Genomic DNA, 23,814 nt, shown 5'->3' on the forward strand with positions numbered 1-23,814 from the left:
TTGTAAGAGAAGGAAAGGTCAGAATTTTTTTTCAAATTATGTGGATATCAAAAACTAGGTCTGAAGTTGAACATGAAAGTGTTTAAAGGAGATCTGTGGGCAAGTTTGATACCTGGAACTCAGTGCAAGAGATGGTGGTGGAATCAAATTCAATTATTGTAATTAATGGCATTTAGAGAAGAGACCAATAGGCAAAGCATGGAAGGATATGCTCTTAATGCAGGCAAATGAGATTAGTGTAAATGGCCAAAAATATTTTTATGGCTATATTGGGCCAAAGAGCACGTTTTTGTGTTGTACAACTCTATCTCTGTAATTAGATTGCACTACAAACCAGGATGTGATGTTTAATTGTATGGAGCCATGATCTGGAGCACTGGGCCTCACTTAGTGCAATTGTATGTTGCAGGGTATGCATATTGTAAATTAATCCACTCAGTCATGTTAGAAAATGAAACCACACTTGGAATATTGTGTGCAGTTTTGGTCACCCATTTATAGAAAGATAACATAAAACTGAAAAGGTTGCAGAAAAGATTCACAAGAATGTTATTGGGATTAGCGAGCTTGAATTATAAGGCGAGCCTGGATATGTTGGGACTTTTTTTCACTCGAGCATAGGAGACTAAGGGCGTCCTTATGGAGGTTATTAAAATCATGAGGGGTGTAGATAAGTTAAATATGATTTTTTTTCCAGGATAGGTAAATTTAGAACTTGAAGGTATACATTTAAGGTGAGAGGCGCAAGATTTAAAATGGATCTGAGGAGCACCTTCATCACACAGAGGGTGCTGTGTATGTGGAATGAGTTGTCAGAGGAAATGCTAGAGGCAGGGAAAATTGAATGTTCAAAAGACATTTAGGTAACGTTGAGAGGGGTATGGGTCAGACACAGGAAAATGGGACTTGCTTGATTGGCATGGACATGCTTGGCTGAAAGGCCTATTTCTGTGCTGGAGGAAACAGGGACTGATTTTTTTTTAGCTTGGGCTTTTGTTATTTTTAAGTCGTTATTTGTTGGTGTTATCTGGAGGGATTTATTTCATTCCTCACTCTGAAACCTAAATTGTTGATTTAATGCAAAATTAATTTGGATTATGTTCCCAGGTGATTACTGAACCCAGACCAGTTACATCTTCTGATGATGATGACTTTGAAGCAAGATTAAACAGTTGGAATCTTGGGGTATGTTCTGTGTGTGTGTGCACTTTTGGTTTTCATGTTACATATTGCAATACCTACAGCTCAAAGGCAGGCCACTTGATACATGCTAGATTTTGTGTTCTTTCCAGTTTCTTGAACTTCAGGCCATCATCCTATCTGTCTACTTACTCTCGCATGGGTTTGTCCAGCTTTAATATATTCATGCTAGTTGTTTTTGCCCTTGAGACAGTCTCCTAAATTCTCTCGTGGATTTTGAAATATCTTAGATTTGTAACTCCTGCTTCTTATCTTCCTTGCATGTGGGAGCAGCTTTTCTTACTTATCTATGAAATTATTTTGTACTCTCTCGGCCCTCCATTAGAACACACCTGAAGTTGTCACTTCTAAAGTGTACCAGCCTATTAAATATTCTGGCTGGGTTTCATTTTCTATTTCTGCTTCCTTTTGTGCTCTTCTTTTCCTTATGATTTTATAATCGAATTATTCACGGCATTCTAATATAGTTTCCCATGTTAAGCCACAAGTTGTTTTGGTTAGCTTAGCTTTGTTGTTGGTGACTATTGCTTGAACATTTCCATTCATTATTTTAAAGTTCAATGGATTTCTAGTCATTGCTTCACTTGCATTTCTGACCTTCAATTCACCCAGTTTGAGATGTGATGTGTTGGGTCTCTCTGACAATTATTTGTTTCTTGCAGCTTATTTAGAAATGGTTTGCTCTTTATCCTTTTGTCTCTCCTTCCTCAGTTTTTTTTTGTTCTCTGGGATCAAGTACAGTACTTTTTGTTGTCAAACAACTTACCTACAGAGGGTGCAGTTGAAGCATAAAGGATACGTTGGGAATCTCAGCTCTACCACAATCCAGCACTTGTATTAAAATCTGATATGGAGATTTTGGTGATAACAAGAAATTCTCATTTTTGGAGTTCAATAAAATTAATATTTAAGTTCTGAATTTTAAAAAAATTTTCATCAAGTCTATGCTCCTGAACATAAAGTTAATTAATCACAAAGAGTTCAAAAAAAATTCCTAATTCTCAGAAATGAGGCATATTTCTGGCTTGTCACATAGAATAGCCAATAGCCACACAATAGTTTTGTAGTTCAGTGACTAAATCCATCGAGAATATAATATTAGTAATAAACAGATCAAAGGGAGTAAAGTCATCCATATCCTTTAGTTGTGGCTTTGCATGAGAGCAAATAGATTGGTATTGGGCTGTACAAACTTCAAAGTGATTTCAGTAGTCAGTGAAGGAACACCACAAACAGCTGCATCTCTGAATTGCTCTGGGAAATGTTCTGTATCACAGAGCAGAAGGCTACAGCTGTTGTGAAAGAGTGTAAGAAAATTCAGATCTCTAAACAACTTTCATAATTGGTTAGCATAATATCTTGATTATCATAAAAATATACAATTATCAGGCTTTAACTAATTAAGTAACATGGTGGCAGCATTTACAAAATCAGAGATTGTGTATCAGCAACAATAAATCCTGTCAAGCAGTGCAGGGATGAAAATGGTTACCGTAATTCTCTATTATCCATAACAAAGAATGAATCTAAGTTGCAAAAACAGCAGTTTAAAGATCCAACATTGAAATGAATTTGTGTGTCTGTACAAAAAAACAAATACCCAGGAGCCTAATCTCAAGTCGCAGGGTTCATAAAGTAGCAGAGAACAGCTGGAGCTTTGTTTTTGAGGTTTGGAATTGCAATTGAACTCTGATTAGAGGACAGATGTATCAGACCCAGACTTCCATTATTCTGTTTTTTTTTTAAAATTGTATATGCCAATAATTGTACATGTATGTATTTTAAAAGTATTCACTTCTTCTTTTAATCTCTTCCACTGCACTTTGGTGGGTTGAGCAGATGACAAACAACCGTGGAACCAAATATTATCAGCTTTGGAAGAGGAAGAAAGGCAGATTCCTCTTCAGCAGTCACCGCTTGTCGCTTCCCAAGCTGTTAGTCTGGTCAATCTTGGAGATAGATGGAGTTAATTACTTTTAGGTTCTTCATCTCTCCTTGCTGGAAAACCCCTATTTTTGTCATATCTTGGTTGGAGAGGATAGGGAATTTTGGGATCTGGAGGCATTGCGTTGAAGTGATAAAGCCATAGATATCCCAACAGCACTTTTTTAAAGCTGTAATTTCTGCAACTAAGGATGAAGATGGTAGAGACATGGAAACAGCACCACCTGCAGTTACCCGTCCAAGTCTTGCACCGTTCTTTATTGCCACTGCATCTAAAGCCTGCAACGGCTACCCAGCAGTCTGTGGGAAGTTATCCAGGATGCCAACAGTTCTTGAATGTGACTCAAGGACAGTTCAGGATAGCCAATGAACTATGAACTTTACGTTGATGCCAACACCCTGTGTATAAAGTGAATGCTAAATGTACAGAATGGTAAGTTATAGCAAAAGAGGATGTAATTTACCCTATGATGTTTTGGAGGTACCCTAATCCTATTTCCCTATTTCTTGTATTTCATGAGGAAAAATAAAAGCTGCTGAGCCTGCATACCAGCCTTTTGTGAATCATGCATTTGGCCACCCTAATTTGTTTGCATCTAACAGCTCTGGAATCCTTCACGATTTAGTTTTTATTTTTTTTCTACCAAAATGGCAGATTCCCCTTTATTGCACTCCATTTACCAGAGCTTTGCTTGCTCCTTTAATCTTTTTTTTAAAATCACTTTGTATCCTTGTGTTCTCTTCACAATTTGCTCCGATCTGTCCTTCTGTCATCAGCAAGGTCAGCTGCTTGTACTTGTGTAAATTGCTCAAAGATGATGCACCAATTCCTGAAGCACACTGCTTCATCAGTGGTTGTCTGTCAGTCCTAAAAGCAGAACTGGAGCTATTCACAGATCACTGATTAAACACAACCTGCTGGAATAATTCAGACAGTGAAAAAGCATCGAGGGACAAAAAGAATGGTTGGAACTCCTCATTGAGACTGGAGATGTGGAGCAGAGAAGCCAGTGTAAAGAGGGCTGGATGGGATCTGAATGAGAGGGACATGTGTGGGATTGGTGAAACATGACAGGCAATGACACGAAAATTGGCAGGCACCTGACAAAAGCGAGAAAAACAAAGGGCTCAGGTGGAGGAAGGTGAGTCACACAGACTGATGAGGCTGCCAGTGCTGGAATCTGATGAGAGGAAGTGGTAAGAGTGTTATCAAGAGAGACCAGACGGAACTCAAGGGGTGATGAGAATAGAATGGGGGGGAGGGGGGGTAGGAAAGTGGCAAGAAAAGGGAAGAGTGGAAGTGCACAGAAGAGATTAGAGATAAAAGAATCATGGAGGGAGCAATCCCTGCAGAACGTGGAAAGGAGGGGTTAATTCAAAGATTATTGCAGTCTCCCCAGTTCTCTCTCTACTCAAATAATGATGCATTGTGGCTTGAATGTACAAAGAATACAGCAACATACAAATTGGTGAGAAGCAGAATTCTCTGCACAATTCAGTATCAGGCAATGATAATGATTAACAAAGAAATGTCTATTTACATCCCCTTGATATTTGAATGGACTACATTCAGTATCCTGAAAGTCACCTTAATCAAAAACTTAACCTGACTAGTGACAGAAATGCTATGATTCAAAGTGCAGGTTAGATGTTGGATATCCTGAGGAGGCTTTCTTCTTGATCCCTCAAAGACATTTTACTATCTGCAAAGCATATTGTGAATGTGAAGGAATAGTCTTGACTTCACTGGATGACAGCATTCAGGAGTCTTAATTCCCACCAGAACAAAGCAGCTGGCTTGATTGGCACATTTCACCATCCTGAACATTGATTCTCTTTGCCAAAGCAACTTTTCCCAAGCCTGTTGACTTTGATCATCTGCATGTGAAAGTCACAACTAAGATGTACCTCGAAGTTGTATAGCACCCTGACAAATAAAACATCATTTTTTTTTAATTGCTGCTGGGTAAAAATACTGGGACTCCTTGACTGCAGCAATAGGAGTTATTGAGAGCAATCAACTGTATCATTTCAGGAAGCTGCCTCAAATAAATCTTAGAAAAAACAATTGGGGGTGAGCATGAAATGCTGGTCATATCAAATGCCCATATAAAAAGAATGAATTAATTAAAAAAACTAAGATGAGGAATGTTATTAGGATGCCGATAAAGGGTTTGGGCTGAAACACTAACCATTCCACTGTTGCTTGGCCCAATGAGTTCCTCCAGCAGATTGTGTTTAGCTTCAGATTCTAGCATCTGCAGTCTCCTCTCTTGAGACATTGTGTGTCTCTTCAGGAATCCTCCTCTCCATCAAAGCATATTGTTCTGGTATGAACTTCTCAGTCTTTGCTTTTAGAGCAGTTTTTAGCATCAATTGTGAGCAGTCAATTTACATCAACGGAATGATGGTGAGAAAATTGAGCCATGGAGTGTATCTGACCTATCAGCACTGTCCATTGATGGAGTATTGACACTATGCAGTTGGTAATTTGGTTGAGCTTGTATTTTTTTTGATTATTTGGTTAAACTGATCATGATGCTGTCCCTTCCTTGGAATATCTGTGCTGTTTCTTTGCCACTGAAGTCTGCCATGTTTAGTAGTATTACGTGGCACTTTAGTAGAAAATTAATAAATAGATGACCAAGATAGGACAACACAAATGTTTTCCATTTTTTAAAATCCTTTACATTTACCAAAATAGTGAATGATAGTTAAAATACACACAAAATTCATAATTTTCATTATCAGTCCTATAACTAGCAACCTTGTCATTTACCATAATTTCATTTAACAATAAATTACGCCACAACAGGATTCCCAATTAGATTTCAGATTTATTGTCAGAGTACATACGTGACATCGCATACAACCCTGAATTCCTTTTTCTGCGGGCGCGGCAGAATTACTATTAATTGGTCGTGCAAAAAATAAATTGTACACAGCCTAAAATGTAAACAAACAAAGAACTATAAACAAACTGTGCAATACAGAGAGAACAAGAAAATCAATAAAGTGCACAAGTAAGAGTCTTTAAGTGAGTCTCTGAGTTTCTTGTTGAGGAGTTTGATGGTGGTAGGATAGCAGCTGTTCCTGAACCTGGTGGTGCAAATTGTGTAACACTGATAGTTCTTTCCTGATGGCAGCAGCAAGAACAGGGCTTGGGCTGCATCGTGAGGGTCTTTGATGATTCCTGCTGCTTAACAATGGCAGTGCTCCCTGTAGATTGCACAATAGTTGTGAGGTTTAGGCCTGTGATTTCCTGGGCTGTGTCCACTACCTTTTGGAGGGGTTTGGGCCCAGGAGTATTGGTCAGCACACTTTCTATCATACCTCAGTAGAAATTTGCCAGGGTTTCTGATGTCATACCAAACCTTTGCAAACTCCTGATGAAGTAGAAGCGCTGACGTGCTTTCTCCACATTGGTGTGTTTGGTCTAGGAAATATCCTCTAAGATGGTAACTCCCAAGAACTTAAATTTGCTCACCTTCTTCACCTCTGATCCCGCAATGATCTCTGGATTGTATGCCCATGGCTTTCCTTTCCTGAATTAGCTCCTTAATGTAAGATCATTCAGCCAAGTTCATCCTCTTCCTTTATACAACACATTACCTTCATATTGTTGGCAAATTTGTAGATGGTGTTATTGTCATACTGAGCCACACATTTTTAGGAATAAAGTGAGTTTGCAGGGGACTAAGAACACATCCCTGTGGTGCTCTGATACTGATGGAGATTGAGGAGAAGAATTTCTGACCAATCTTAACTGATTGCAGTCTGGAGGTGAGAAAATCTATGATCCAATTACACAGTGGGGTGTAATTAATTAATCACAGGCAGTCAATACATCAGAGATCACATTTGCAGACATTTTGCCAACAATTACTTTCAGGCATTGATTTGTTTCTTGGGATGAAGTACTATTTTTATATTACTGAATACTTACCTGAAGGTATGACAAGGCTTCCTTAGTGTGCACATACTTGAAATGATTTGATTATTAATGCTGTTATTTAATAACTGGATGATTTGGCATCCACATAGGGTCAAATTTGTGAACTTCCAACCCTATTTCAACAGGGATGTTGCCTTTCATTTTTCAAATTAAAAGGTGCAAGAAATAGAAAAACAAAAATTGCAGATGCTGGAATCTTGAGATGATAATGAGATGCTGGAGACAGCATCCAAGAGTAGAAATGGTCTCTCAACTTTCTGGTTTGGGACAAAGAAACAAAGTTCTGTAAAAGGTTGTGGTCTTGATAACTATCTAGAAATGAGGAAGTGACATTCAGTTAGAGTGGGACCTGCTGAATTGTCTTAACATCATTCAAAGATAGTGCATAGAAGTAGATAAGTTGCTTGTCATATTTATGCTGAAATACTTTGTATTCAAACTATATTAATGTGTTGCTCCTTGCCCAGAATGATTTGCTGCTTCAGAATTATGCCAATTCATCGCTAACCTTTGAATGTAATTTTCACAGAAATGAGTAACAGCTATTGATCACAAAAATGTTAAAAGATTATCATCTGAAAAAAATGTTTGAATTGATTATTGTAATTTCACTGACAAAATATTAATAATATGTGATATTTCTGTTAGTGGAAGAATCTACAATTGCATCCCTGTTTAAAAATATGGGGCTGTAGCAAGTGGTGCAGTGATTAAAGCACAGGGCTCCCATTTAATCGGGTGAATCAGAATTTATTGTCATTAATGTATCATGAAATTGGTTGTTTTGCAGCAGGATCACAGGTGCAAATATTGGTATAAGTTACATTTAAAAATGTATATAAATTGTTGCAAAAAGAGGAGAAAGTGAGGTTCTGTCTGTTCTGAAATCTGACGGCTGAAGGGAAGAAGCTGATTTTGTGCTGCTTGGTGTTCGTGTTCAAGGTCCTGTACCTCCTCCCTGATGGAAGCAGTGTGAAGAGGGCAGGCCTAGGTTGTGAGGGTCCTTGTGGTTAAAGGTTGCTTTCTTAACACACTACCCTTCTAGATATCCTCAATGGAGTGAAGACTGATGCCCATGATGGGACTGGCCAAGTTCACAACTCTCTATAGCCTTTTTCTGTCCTCTGCATTGGCACCTCCATACCAGACAGTGATGCAATCATTCAGAATGCTCTCCACTGTACACCGTAGAAATTTGTAAGAGTCTTTGGTGACATACCAAATCTCCTTCAACTCCTCACGAAGTATAGAAGTTGACAAGCCTTCTTCATGATTGTATTGATATTGAGGCCGCAGGGCAGCACTTCAGAGATGTTGACACCCAGTAATTTACTCTTTCCACAGGTGAGGTGAAGGTTTTCCTTTGAGGATCATGTCTTTGAAATGTTATTCCTTACGGGGTGGTGGAGGTAGAGTCTTTGAACACCAAGGCAGCAGAACATATTGCTCTTAATAAAAAGGGTGTGAAAGATTACTGAGGGTAGATGGATACGTGGTATTAAGGTTACAATAAAGTCACACATGATCTTATTAAATGGCAGAGCAGACTGAAGAACTGAGTGGCCAACTCCTGTGTAAATAATATGTGTTGAGACTAAATAACTCTATTGGTATTGATTTTTTTCCACTGCCGCACCTGAGTCGATAATGAATGTGTTTTTCCAGACTGTCATTGAAACATTGCTGTCTTAAAAAAAATGTTGGTTTAGGAACATTCCAGAATGATTTTTTTTTTGCACAATAAGCAAATCTGGTCATTTTATTTTCCATCAATATCATATTCATATTAAATCAATTAGCCAGTGACTGAAGACCCTACTGCAGCTTGGCTGGGAATCCAAAATATTGTGTGACCTCTCAGCACAAAAATGCTGGAAGAACTCAGCAGATCACATAGCTTCCATAGGAAGTTAAAAGTTACCAATGTTTGGTCCTGAGCCCTTTGTCAAAGGTATAAGCAAAAACTAGGCAGGTGCCTGATGAAGGGCTCAGGTCTTGTTTGTGAGAGTTAAAAGGGAAGATAGAACCATAGAACATGACAACACAAAAAACAGGCCATTTGCCCCTCTCGTCTGTGTTGACCATCATCTCAGATCCCACTGACATGTTCCTATTCCATAACCCTCCAGACCTCTCCCATCCATGTATCTATCCAATTTATTCTAATAACAAGAACAAGCCCACATCAGATGGCAGCTCATTCTACACTTCCCCCTAAACCTTTCCCCTTTCAACTTAAAACTATGACCTCTCTTATTTATCTCCCCCAATCTAAGTGGAAAAAGCCTATTTGCATCCACTTTGTTTATGCCTCTCATCATCTTGTAAACCTCGATCAAATCTCCCCTTATTCTTCTTCGCTCCAAGGAATAAAGTCCTAACCTGTTTAATTTTTCCCGGTAATTCAACTCCTGAAGACCCAGCAACATCCTAGTAAATCTCTGCACTCTTTCAATCTTATTGATATCCTTCCTGTTGTTAGGTGCCCAGAACTGCCCACAATATTTCAAATTTGGTCTCATCAATGTCTTAAACAGCTTCAACATGACATCCCAACTCCTATAATCAATACTTTGATTTATAAAGGCTAAGATGCCAAAAGCTTTCTTTACAACCCTGCCCAAATGCAACGCCACCTTCAGGAAACAATGTAATTATTCCCAGATCTCTCTGCTTCTCCTCATTCTTCAGTGCCCTCTCATTTACTGTGTACGTCCTACTTTGGTTTGGCCTTCCAAAATGCATTACCTCACATTAAACTTTTTCTTTTTTGGACCATTCTCCCAGTTGGTGCAGATTTCTCTGCAAGCTTTGAAAATCTTCCTCGCTGTCCACAACATCTTTGTTTCATCAGCGAATTTGCTGATCCAATTTACCACTTCATCATCCATCTATAATAAGTTTCAATCTTGGCACCTCTTTTGTTTTTCAGATTGAAAACCCCAGATATTTAAGAGAGAAACCAATACCTCTGTCTCCGGTAAGTGAATAGCAAAATATGCCTTGTAGAAATTGAGGAGAAAAATACCGTCTAACTCCAATACTTTGCTGTCCGACTATTCGGACATTCTGATGATTTGGCATCTGCTGATATTTGCCACGCTCCAGTTCAATTCACTGGGCTTGTGATTCGCGTGCTCCTTTTCTACTTGCTGGCTCCCGTGTTGCCTTTCCAGTCACAAGATCATAAGACAGAAAAACAGAAGCAGGCCACGAGGCCCATGAAGTCTATTCCGTAAATCTACACTAAGTTACTCTACACTAGTTCCAATTTCCAGCCTTTTCCCCATATCCCTTGATGCCCTCACTAATGAGATACTTGTCTATTTCTTGTTTAAGTAGTCCCAGTGATCTGGCTTCCACTGCTGTATGTAGCAGTGAGTTCCACAGATCCATGACCCTCTGGCTAAAGAAGTTCTTCCTAATCTCTGTTTTATATGGATAACCTCTAATTTTTCAGACTATGACCTCTTGTCCTCACTTCACCCACCAAGGGAAACATCTTACCCGCATCCACCCTATATAAACCTTTCAAAATACACAATGCCTCTATGAGATCTCCTCTCATTCTCCTATATTCCAATGAATACAACCCAAGAGCTGCCAAATGCTCCTCGTACATTAGTCCTTGTATCACATCCTTTCTAAGATGTGGGGCCCAAAACTGCACACAGTACTCTAAATGAGGTCTCACCAGTGCCCCATAGAGCCTCATCAACACCTCTTTACTCTTATACACTATTCCTCCTGAAATGAAGGCCAACATTGCATTCGCTTTCTTCACTACCAATTTCACCTGGTCATTAACTTTTAGGTTTCCCTGCACGAGGACACCCAAGTACATCCTTTTGTACATCCGAGGTCTGAATTTTCACCCCATCCAATTAGTATTCTGCCTGTTTATTTCCAAAATGTACAACTGTACATTTCTCTATGTTAAATCTCATTTGCCATAATTTTGTCCAGTCTCCTAATCTGTCTATATCCTTCTGCAACTTTATGGTTCCTACTACACTTCCTACTCCACCACTTATCTTGGTGTCATCAACAAATCTGGCCACAAAGCCATTCATACCACAATCCAAATCATTAATATAAATTGTAAACAGCAGCGGCCCCAATACCGACCCCTGCAGAACACCACTAGTTACAGGCAGCCATCCAGAATGGGAACCCTTAATTTCAATCCTTTGCTTCCTGCCTATCAGCCACTTTTCTATCCAGTTTAATAACTTCCCTGTAACTCCATGGGTGCTCATCTTATTTAGCAGCCTAATATGCAGCACCTTATCAAATCTTTTGAAAATCTAAATAGACAACATCCACAACCTCTCCTTTGTCCATACTACTTGAGATTTCTTCAAAAAACTCTAATAGGTTGGTCAGGCAGGATCCACCCTTTAAAAAAACCATGCTGACTTGGACCTATCCTGTCATGCATCTCTAGGTATTTCATCACCTCAGCCTTGAGGATCGACTCTAATATCTTCCCAACCACCGACATCAGACTAATTGGCCTATAGTTTCCTTTTTTCTGTCTTCCACCTTTCTTAAATAACAGAACCACATTTGCGACCTTCCAATCTTCTGGAATCTCTCCAAAGTCTTATCGATTTCTGGAAGATCATTGCCAATGGATCTACAATCTCCAAAGCCACCTCTTTCAAAACCTGTGGATGCACCTCATCCAGTCCAGGACATTTATCAATCTTTAATCCGTTTAGTTTGCCTAGCACAATTTAACTAGTAACTCTAACTGAATCTAACTCAACTCCCTGAAGCCTCTGACTGTCTGAATGTCTTCCGTGGTGAAGACAGACGTAAAATAATGATTAAGTTCCTCTGCCATTTCTTTATAACCCATTACAATTTCCTCACTCTCCTTCCAGTCAGTCATGACTTGCGCACCCTGTAAAATTTAATATAATTCTTTGTTGCATCTAAAAAAGAAAACTAAAAAGTGTCTGAGTATTGATAGAAATAACCTACAATAACAGAAAAATCTGCTGGTCTGGCCAATCCAGCAAACAAGATTAATGGAGTTTTATACATTGGATAGCCGAGTTATGAAATGGAGACCCCTAAAGGCACCCTCATCTTCCAGTGCCGCCATCTTTCTTTTCACTGAACTCTATTGTTGTTTTATTTATAGATTTTACCTAAAGCAAGCCAGGGAAACACGAGCACATTTTGCAGTGATCAGACTCTAGTTCGAATGCATGAAAAAGAGGTGAGAATATATTTGGTTTCAGCATTATCTGTAGCTCAGGTAGTTGGACATTTTCAGCAATATAAATTCCTCTCCTCCATCTTATACTGTTGCATTATTTGGGAAACTCAGCTTTGTCCCAAAATACAACTTGCAGCTGAGTTGATGTGAAGAAGTTTAAGGCAAGAAAATTGTCTTCACTAGTGTTAATGTGTTAGGTTCAAGTTTCTAACTTGGCAGAATTGTCAATTTCCATCTGCAAAAAGAAAAGCGTATTGCTCTTTCAGCATCTGGTTCATTAGAAAAATAAAATCCTACTGCATATTGAAGGCTAATCAGATCAATAGATGAGATGTCATAATAGTCCTCGATGGTTCATGTCCACAAGGGATGAATTAGCTTGGTCTTTCAAAGTTGTTTGCCATCCAGCAGGTTTAGACTCTGATATAAAGTTTATTTGGCTCCTTTGCTGCACCCTAAATTTTGTACTTCTCTCTGAGTCATTGTTCTTTTGCATGCATTTTATAGAACATAACAGTATGGCACAGGAACATGTATCTGTCCATGTATCTGCACCATGTATAATGCCCAACTTAAACTAAGGCTCTGCAGCGAGCATGTGGTCTGTATCCCTCTATTCCCTGAATATCTGCATCTCTCTCAAAGCTCCTTAAATTCTCATATTGTCTCTGCTTTTACTCATGACAGATGTTGCCAGCACCACCCACTCTGTGTATATAAAAAAAATTGCTCTGCACATTTCCTTTAAACCTCCCTCCCCCACTCACCATCTTAAATGCATGTCCTCTATTGTATGGCACTTTAACCTGTGAAACGTTTTGTTTCCCTGGCCTCTGATGCGCCAGAAAAAGCAGCCCATGTTGGCCCAATCTTTTCTCACAACACAGACTTTCTAATACAGACAAAATCCAAAAATCTCTTCTTTACTTGTAATAGACCACTGTTATACTATGATTGGCTACTGCTGGCTGGACACCCCACCTATTATCCCTTGCATGCTCCCCAGTCTTCCTGCCATGATCAGTCGATGAGGTTGGTGTTCCAGTCTATAGTTAATAAAAACCTATCAGTTTCACAACCTCAGTCTTTTGTGGTAATTGATGGTGCATCAGTACCCTTTACAAAACCTCAAGTATCCAGTATTACACACAATATTCCAAATATGGCTGAGCCAAAATTTCATAAAGCTGAAACATAACTTTGTACTTTTATACTCAATGTCCTGCCTAATGAAGGCAAGCACACCAGATGCCACATTTATCACCCGACGACCCTTTACTTGCATAGCCTCTTTCAAGGAAATGTGGGCCTCATTCGCCAGATCCCTCTGTGCATCACATCTATTCAGAGTTTTGTCATGTGTTTCTCTTTTATTTGATCTCATAATTGTCCAGATTTCAGATTTACTGTCAGAGTACATACATTACATCACAGACAATCCTAAGATTCATTTTCATGCAAAAGTAGAATTACCTCTTATTAGTAGTGCAAAGAAATTGTATATAACATACACATGTAAACAATAAAGAACTGTAAACAGAACAAAATGTAAACAAATTTACTAGTGCAAAAGAGTCCATAAATGAGACCCTGATTGAGGAGTCTGATAGGGGAGGGGGCAGCAGCTGTTCCTGAACCTGGTGGTGCAAGACTTGTGGCACATATACCTCTTTCCTGATGGTAGCAGCAATAACAGAGCTTGATGATTGCTGCTGCTCTCTGATGGAAGTGTTCCCTGTAGTTTAAACTCCATCTGCTATTTCTTTGCCCATATCTGCAACTAATTTACAGTAAAACCCCTGGTATCTGGCAATCAATAATGGTAACATTATTGTAAATCAAAGTACTGATTAAAGCTCAAAATTCATATATCTGGTCCATAATACTCCTTGCATTAAAATAAGCATACTTCAGCCCATCAGTCTTACAGTTTTCATTCACTTGACCTTTCTTTCAGATTTACTTGCCACAACATTTGCCATTTCCTCAACTCCTGCACTTGCTGCTCTGGTTTCCACTCCCCTGCCGCTCTAGAGTAACACTAGAGAACCCCCTATGAGGATATTGGTTCCTCTCCAGTTTAGGTACAACGCATGCCTTTTGTTCAGGCCCCACCTGCCATGCAGGGGAGCCCAATAATCTATGTATTCCAAGGGACTGGTAGATTTCAATTCTACAACAATGTCAATGCCTGGAAAGTGGAAAAGACAGGAAGATTCATGGATTGGTTGAATTATGTGAGAATGTCATATTTTGGTTGATCACATGTACAAGACAAAAAGATCAATGTTATTTGATTATAGCAATATATTTCTGAAATACAAGTCTTGTGTTAGCAAGGAAATTCTAAATATGGTAAATCTGGAATTCAAGCAACAACAGCCTCAAGCCACCACAAAAAAAAGTTAAAAAAAGATAGGAAAAAATATGCAAGTTGTAAAAGTAAATGCTTTAATGTTTATATACAAGCATTCTTGCAAGTAAAGTTTGTTCATTGTAAATATGGAATAGTATTTTTGTCTTTTGAGCTGTTTATTCTTAATGCAGGTGTATTAAGCATTGTAACTATTAAGCAACCAGAAAATACACTTATCTGGCATCTACCAATCCCCATAGGTGCCAGATACCAGTGGTTTTACTTTATTATGAAGTTAGATGATTTTCATGTGTTCTTTATATTTTGATGCATATTATTGATTTTGTTTTATGGAATTATTCATCAATGTGTTTCTAAGAACGTTGTGAAGGTGAGTGGGGAATATGTTTGTGTAGAATTCTGTTTGTTGTGGTTTATGCTGTCGCCTTTGCTTATTTTAAAACTGGAAGCAGGTTGAAACGAACATAATCATGTGCCAGAGGGCATGCAGAAATTGAGAAAGGCTCCACTCCACTGCTGTTGTTGTCCCACCTCCTGTCACCATGATACTCTGCTCCCTTTGATCAAATGCCTATGGATCCCAAGGTTGCTTCTATCTTTTATACCCTGACCTGCTTCCTGTGGAGAATGTCACAGTGCAGATTGTGTTTGTACTTGATATACATGTAGAACCACCCACCTGCATAAATGCTGTCATTTTTAAATGCTTTGGATAAATCCAGTCTTGTTTAAATACTGCCCCTGAATGTTTAGATATCTTGCAATGAGTTGGAACATTTTTTAATACAGAAATTATTCAGACATGTCAATTAAGAAGGAAGTGTACATATGTTTGTAGTTCATATATTCTATAGTTGATTCAGAAATGTTCAAAGAATTTGGCATGAATTATTTTTAAAATGTAATTGCCAAGGGCTCTGCTTCTGGATATCTGGGGATACCTGCAATGCAATAGCTTTTCAGTAAATTCAAATTGTTTGGAGTGTATTTCATTGCATTAATGTATCAAGAGATTAAATGATATTGTAAATTTCAAAATGAAACCTCAGGAGTTTGTTTTTTGATATTAAAGCAAGTGATGTAATTCTTCCCAGTTCAATATGTTTGCAAGCTGTAACTGTCTTTTATTAAGCTCCTTTCTTCTGTAGGCTTACTAAAATACCAGATTTACTGCTATATCAGACAATGTTGGCTATGGATTCATATATTTAAAAAATCAGCTCATCAGGCAGAATCTGTGGAGGAAAATAAAATGATTATTTTGGCTGTCTTGATGAAAATAACAGTCTCTGTGCATTTGCAAATGCACAGAGACTGATGAAATATGATCACTCTCTCAAACTTCCCTTTGCTGGCAGCTAAGTCGCTGGTACTTGGTTATTTCAACAGTTTTACTGTCCTTGTCTGTCTTGGTGGCAAGAGTTTCCAGGAGGGGTGAGTTTCTGCTTTTCAGCCAAAATCGCAGACTCCATCATGATTCCTTGTTGTGTCCAGTCTTGACTAGAGGTGGTGTTACAGTCTGATTTTTAGATCGCCGTGGATTATCAGCATTGATAATAGAAGGAACAAAGATTTCCTCAAAAAGGGGAAAAGAAACCTCTGGACACCCTCCAACCAGATGGTATTAACATCGACTTCTCCGATTTCCATCAGCATCCCCCACCCATCCCATGTCTCCCCCTTCCCCATCCCTGTTTCTTCTTTCCTCTAGCTCTATTTCTCTCTTTCCTTCTCTGACAAATTATAGATATGATTTTGGGAGATAAATTGGGGCAGGCAATTCCTATACTATGTACAGAATTTAACATTTATGAACTTGGAGGAATGAGAAGTGAGATTGGACTGTGAATCAAAGAATTTTTCTGAATTTGCATACACATTACATAAACATGTGCTTAGAATTAGAAGGGAGTTAAGTTAGGTTAATTAAGTTAATAGTGATAAGTCACATACAAACACTTCAAAATAGATCTTGTTTAAAATACTGGAGCTCTGCTCATGCTAGACAGACCCACTCCAAGAGCCTTAACAAAAGCTTTGGAGAGTGGCCAAGAGACTTCAATAATGGATTTTTGTTTGCAAAAAGGCAGTAGATGAAAGAACTCGTCGGAGCCATAGGCTGTCTGGAGTGGAACTTGCTGTTCTAAGAGGGAGTAAAAAAAAGGCTTCTCTCAGAGAGAGAGTGAGAGAGAGAGAGGGAATTGAGTTCTGCAGTGCAGCAGCTGGGACTGGAACAGGACAAGCTGGAAAGCTTGTGGAAAACCCCATTTGGAAGATAGGTTGTGACTGCTTAGTTCAGCCTGGTCAAAGCACTTGTTGTTCATGCAAGAGGAGAGGACTGACTGTCTAATGTTTCACTTGAAATAAGAGAAACAAAAAGGAACTCTGTAGTGACCCGAAAGAAAGAGGTTATCATCTGGAGAACCCTGATGGGACAGATTTCTTCAGAAAGATTCTGAAGTGTCTGGTTACAAGGAATCAGTTGTGGGTGTCCAGAGAAAAACAAATCTCTCTGAAAACTGACAAGAACCTTCCTGAGCGGTAACTATTTACTTTTCAAGCATCAAATCCTGGTGAACTTCATAAATGCTAAATTCTGTGCATAATATAGGAATTGCCTGCAACCAGTGAACTTGGAGGAATGAAAAGTGAGATTGGACTGTGAATCAAAGAACTTTTCTGAATTTGCATACACATTACATAAACGTGTGCTTAGAATTAGAAGGGAGTTAAGTTAGGTTAATTAAGTTAATAGTGACAAGTTAAAGTGTGATTCTCTTTTCGTGTTTAAAGATAATTGAAAGCAACTTTTGTTTAGGTAACATTTGTCTTCGTTAATATCTATTGCTGCTGGGTTTTGGGGCCCTCTGAGCTCGTAACACTTTCTTTTTTCTTTTCTCCAGCTCTATTCATAGAGCCATCCTTCCCCTGATCAGTTCTCACTTTTCCTCTCCTCTCTCTAATTTAAGGTTCAAGGTTTTTATTATTGTCAAGTTATAATGTTAAAAATGCAGCATACATGTTATACTTTAACTTTTGCCTGCTATTTTGTTTGTTTTCTTGTGCCCATCCCCCTGTCCTTTCTTTCTTTCTCTCCCAGCCTTTTTATTCAGCCAATTGCCTGCATTTTGCTTACTTCTTGAAGGAGTCAGGCCCGAAACATTGGTAATATAACTTTACCTCCTATGGATGCTGCAAGACCTGCTGAGTTCCTCCAACATTTTTGTGTTTTTACTGCAATCACATCATATTTCCTGCAGACTTTTGTGTTTCACTCCAAAGAAATCTGATCAGCTGAAGACATTTTTTAAAAAATTGTACTTAATGAGATTCAAAACAAAGCGAGCTTGATTCCTGGTGCTCTGTATTCTGAAGCAACAGCAATAATCTGTAATCTCATAGTCCAGCATATTGCCTACTCCGCCATTTTGATTAATCTAGGGCATCCATTAAGGATGTAAAAGCACATAACAGTAGCACAATCAAATGTACATCAGAATGAAGTACATACCTGGTTGGGTGTCTCTTGGATATACCTTAAAGATTCCAATCCTTCCTTGAGTCATGGGGGTATACAGCATGGAAATGGGCCCCTTGGCTCAACTAGTCCACGTCAACCAAGTTGTCCACCTGAGCTAGCCCTTTTACCTGTGGTTGACTTATCATCCATCTAAACATTTCCCATCCACGTACCTGCCTGAATATCTTTTGAACTTTGCAATTGTATCTGGCCCTGTCACTTTCTCTGGCACCTTGTTTCACGTATCTATCATCCTAAGTGTAGGAAAAAAAGGTATCCCTCAGGCCTCATTTAAATCATTTGCCTCCTGCCTAAAATCAAAGGCCTCTAGTTTTGGATTCACCAATCCTGCGGAAAAGGTAGTGACTCTTTACATTATCTATAACCCTCATGGTTTTGCATAACTCTATAAGGTTATCCCTTGGCCTTCTACACTCCAGGGAGCGTTATCCCTTTCTAACCTTGTAACTTAAGCTTCTCTGCTGAAAGATCTAAACAGAGTAGATATGTTACGGTTGTTTCCATAGTAGGGGAATCAAGGACAAGCGGGCATAACTTCAGGATAAAAGGGCATCACTTTCTTTAGTCAGATGGTTGTGAGTGTGTGGAACTTGTTGCCACAGGTGACTGTGGAAGCAAGGTTGTTAGGTGTATTTAAGGGAGAGATTGACAGGCATTTGATTAGTCAAGGCCATCAAGGGTTATGGGGAGAAAGCCGGGGAGTGGGGCTGAGTGAGAAGATGGATCAGCATATGGCAGAATGCTGGAGCAGACTCGATGGACATTTTAGCCTATTTCTACTACAATCTTTTGATCGCGAGTCTGGGCAACATATTGTGAATCCTTTTTGCATTTTTTAAAAAATATTTTATTTATTCAGCATATATAACGTCAAAAATTAAGAACATTACAACATACGTACATAATAAAAAATTAATCTTCCCCCAAAATTAATCTAATCCCAAAACAAATATATAAAATATTAATTGTAAAACTATTATAAATAACTAAATTGGATTGCATCAGTTGACACTCAAAGACCTCAAAAACATCATAAAATAATTATGTTTTTAGGGAAAACTTCACTGATCAAGAAAGTATAAATTTATAATTTTAACTTCATTATTTTTGCATTTGGACCCTGAATTTGCAAAAATAAAAAATATTTATCCCTTAAATTATACTTAATTTTTTCTAATGGAATTCATCTTTACATTTCTAATGTTAATGAAACATCAGATTTCCAGGTTACAGTGATACATTTCCTTAAAACCAACTTAATAAACTTTAATTGAGAATCTGACAACAATAATTTAGGAGTACCACTTTCAAAATTTCCTCATAAAAATAATTCAGGATTTAAAGTAAAATTCACTACCATTATCCATTGTAGAAATTTAGTAATAGAAACCCAAAAAGGACTAACCTTTAAACAAGACCACGTAGAATGAAGGAAAGTTCCAATTTCTGTTCCATATCTTAAACACTGATCCGATAAATATGATCTCCATCTACTCAGTATATGAGGAGTAATATATAATTGATGTAAAAAATTATAATAATCTATATCATACATTAATAGTACTTGTCATAACTTCTTTACATAAATTCTGCCAAACTTGTTGATCTATTATCATGTCTAAATCTCATTCCCATCTTTCCTTTGAATTAAACAAACCTATTTTAGGTGTCTGTTCTTGTAATTATATAAATGCAATTGAAATAATTTTTTTAACCATTCCATCAACCATAATTTGTTGCAAATTTGAAATATCTTTTGAAATAATTTCCGGTCCCAATTTGTCTCTGAAAAAAGCTCTCAATTGAAAATGGCAAAATAATGTGTTAAAAGGTATACCATATTTAACCATTAATTGATCAAAAGGCATCAATCTATTACAATAACAATCCTTTATTGTACCACATATTTAAAAAATTATCTTCTGGAAAAAAACAACAAAGGATTAAGTGTTTTTAAAGAATACATCCATTAACTTCATTCCAAATATTCAACAAATGTTTTAATATCGGAGCATCCTTATCTATCACATTAGATTTAAAATCCCATTTATAAATGAATTCATCTGACTTAGCCTCTCCTATATTATTTAGTTCATTATCCACCCACGATGGTTTAATTTTACCAAACATAAAAACTAAAAATTTTAATTGTGCTGCTCAATAATAATTTTTTTAATTAGGAAGTTATAATCCTCCCTTCTTATATTTCCATGTTAATTTTTCTAATGACTTTCTTACCATCTTCCTTTTCGAAAGAAATTTCCTAACTTGTTTATTTGAACTGAAACAATTTATGGGGTATAGGTAAAGTTTGAAATAAATATTGAAGTCGTGGGAAAATATTCATTTTAATACAATTAACTCTCACAATTAATGTAATCGGTAAACTAACCTATTTCTTTAAATCTTGCTCTGTCTTTTTAAATAATGGAATATAATTTAATTATATAATTTTTTCAAATTAGTATCAATATATATACCTAAATATTTAATCTTATCTGTCCATTTAAAACTAACCTCTTGTCTACATTGAATAATCTCAGTCTACAAGCTCCAATATTTCACTTTTATTCCAATTTATCTTGTATCCTGAAATTTTCCCATAGTCTAACAAATGTCTGTAAAGTCTTAGTAATGATATTTGTGGTTGAGTTAAATAAACTAATATATTATCAGCAAATAATTTTATGTTCTACCTGATATATCTCAAATTTCTTCAATTGTTGATCATCTCTAATTTTTTGTGCAAGTGATTCTATAGCTAAAGCAAACAAAGCTGGTGATAAAGGACACCACTGCCTACAAGATCTACATAATTTAAAAGGTCAAGATACCTGTCCATTAGTAATCACTTTAGGACTTCTATATAAGGCCTTAGTCCAATTTATAAAATTAATACCAAAATCAAATTTACTTAATACTTTACATTTTAAAAATCCCACTAACCTATCAAAAGCTTTTTCAGCATCTAAAGCTACAATAAGACAAATCTCTTTTTTTCTGAGCTAAATAATTATACTTAACAAGCTTACTATATTCTCTGAATTTGCCTATTTTTAACAAAACCCGTCTGATCCATATATATTGAATCAGGAAGATATTCATTAATCCTATTCACCAATACTTTTGCTATAATTTTATAATCTACATTTAACAAAGGTGTAAGTCTATAAGAAGTAGGCTTTAATGGATCCCTATTTTTTAGGAATACCTGTAATAATCGGCATGGAGAAAGTTTCTTGAAAACTATGTGGTTTAGAAGCCTGATCTATCACTTTCATAAATAATAAATCTTTAAAACCTTTATAAAATTTAACTGGAAACCCATCTTCGCCCAGATATTTATTATTATTTAAACTATTAATCATAAATCTCTTGCTCAGTAAAAGGAATCTCTAATTGATCTAAACTTTCTTGAGTCAAAGATGGTAATGTTAATTGTGACAAATAATTGTCTGTGGCTTCTTCATCCTGTAATGAATCAGATGTATGTAGTTTTTCATAAAATTCCTTAAATACCTCATATGTAACTTCATTGTTATCTTGTTGCATAGCATTAATTGTTCTAGAAGATTGTTCTGCTTTTAATTGCCAAGCATTTTGGGGAGGGAGGGTTTTTTGTTCTTCAATTTTTTTCATTTTAACAATTTTATATAATGTTATTTTTAATAAGTTTAGTGTTTTTGGTTTTCAGATAATGATACGTCAGACCAATCTAAGTTATAGGAATTCTTCCTGGATAGGACTGTATGTTAATAATTTGGGAAATAATGGCTAAAAAAAGTTAAGATATTATGTTTTAATATTAATGGGATTAACAGACCCACAAAAAGAAAGAAGGTATTAGCATATATTAAGAAATTAAGGGTATTAAGCCTTTTTATAAGAGACTGAAAGTGAACATTTAAATTTGAAAATAGATTGGGTTGGTCAAGTAGCTTTTTATACATTTCATTCTAAAGCTAGGGGAGTGGCAATTTTATTTAAGAAAAAATTACCAGTTAAGATTCAAGATGTAATTACAGGTCTGGTGGGAAGGTATCTTATAATGAATTGTCAAATATTTTCTGAAGAATGGACTTTATTAAATATTTATCCACCGAATTTGGATGATCAGAAATTGATACAGGATACTTTTTAAAATTTAGAGAATGTACATGAAAATGTTTTAGTGGGTGGTGATTTTAATTTTTGTTTAGAATCTATTATAGATAAGCCTTCAAGACATATAGTGAAATCAAAAGCAGCTAAAACATTGTTATCTTTAATGAAATATTTTAATTTAATTGATATATGGAGGCAAATGCATCCTAAGGAATGGGATTATTCTTTTTATTCTAGTAAATTTGATACATACTCTAGAATTGATTTTGTTCCTACTCTGCTCAAAATCAATCGAGTGATTGCTGTGGATTATAAGCATAGATTATTATCAGATCATTCTCCTCTTAATGGAGTTGGAATATTTAGAAAAACAACGTAGTTTACAGATGGAGATTGAATTCTTTATTATTGAAAAGACTGGATTTTTATTTATTTATAAGACAACATATTCAATTGTTCTGTGAAACTAATTTAAATTCAGTAGATAATGTTCTTTATTTGGGATACATTGAAAGCTTATTTATGAGGTCAAATTATGTTATTCTTCAAAACTTAATAAAGAATATATGAAAGATATAGACAAATTGGAAAAGGAGATAAATTTATTGGAAAAAGAAACTAAAAAATCATTTTCTGAGGATGAATATAGAATTTTATTAAATAAAAAATTACAATATAACGAATGCAATGTTAACCTAAAATAGAGAAAATGATATTACAATCTAAGCAAAAATATTATGAGTTATGGGAAACATCACAAACTTTTTGCACTCTTTCCAGTTTAATTACATTTTTCCTGTAAGTAGGTAACCAGACTTCATGAAACACTCTAAATGTGGTCTGACCAACATCTTTTACCACAATATGATATGTTTAACTTCTGCACTCAATGTCTTCATTAATAAAGGCAAACATTCCAAACACCTTCTTCACCAATCTATCTGTGTCTCCGCTGTCATGCAATTGTGTACCTGTACTTTTGGGTCTCTGAGACACAACACTTTCCAGGGCTGTAGCATTTTCTGTGCAAGTCCTGCCTTATTTTGACTTCCAAAATATATCACCTCACACTTATCAGAGTTAAATTCCATGTGTCATTCTTTGGTCCACTTCCCCAGATCCCTTTGTAAACTTTGATAATCTTTTGGTGTTGTCCCTGCAAATGTAATTGCCATGTTAACTTCATTGCTATCCATATTGTTAATACAGTGGACCTGTGACAGAGTATATAGATATGGTTTTGGGAGATAATTTGGGAAAGGTTTGTTAGAGTAGGTTAAATACAAACACTTTAAAACAGATCTTATTTGAAATACTGGAGCTCTGCTAATGCTAGACATATTGGGGCCATAGAGCATTTGCAAGAGCTTTGGAGAGTGCCCAGAGACTTCACTAATGGATTGTTGTTTACAAAAGGCAATAGATGAAGGATTTTGTCAAAGCCGCCACCTTTCAGGAGTAGA

The 23,814-nt window shown here is 36.7% G+C and overlaps 1 protein-coding gene across 7 annotated transcripts in view; it reads left to right on the forward strand.

Moving 5' to 3' along the window:
* cep112 (centrosomal protein 112) overlaps window positions 1–23,814 on the forward strand; it is a 399,081-nt gene that overhangs the window by 69,816 nt on the left and 305,451 nt on the right. For 5 of the 7 annotated variants that reach the window (XM_069929793.1, XM_069929789.1, XM_069929788.1 and 2 more), the window contains 3 exons: window positions 1,108–1,185; window positions 10,032–10,079; window positions 12,252–12,329. In XM_069929793.1, coding sequence (XP_069785894.1) covers window positions 1,108–1,185; window positions 10,032–10,079; window positions 12,252–12,329 — 204 coding nt within the window. Of the gene's footprint in view, window positions 1–1,107; window positions 1,186–3,522; window positions 3,578–10,031; window positions 10,080–12,251; window positions 12,330–23,814 lie in introns of those variants that run through there. The other 2 variants (XM_069929794.1, XM_069929791.1) reach the window with 2 other exon arrangements.

The sequence above is a fragment of the Narcine bancroftii genome, chromosome 3 (genome assembly GCF_036971445.1).
Source record: "Narcine bancroftii isolate sNarBan1 chromosome 3, sNarBan1.hap1, whole genome shotgun sequence".
NCBI lineage: Eukaryota > Metazoa > Chordata > Chondrichthyes > Torpediniformes > Narcinidae > Narcine > Narcine bancroftii.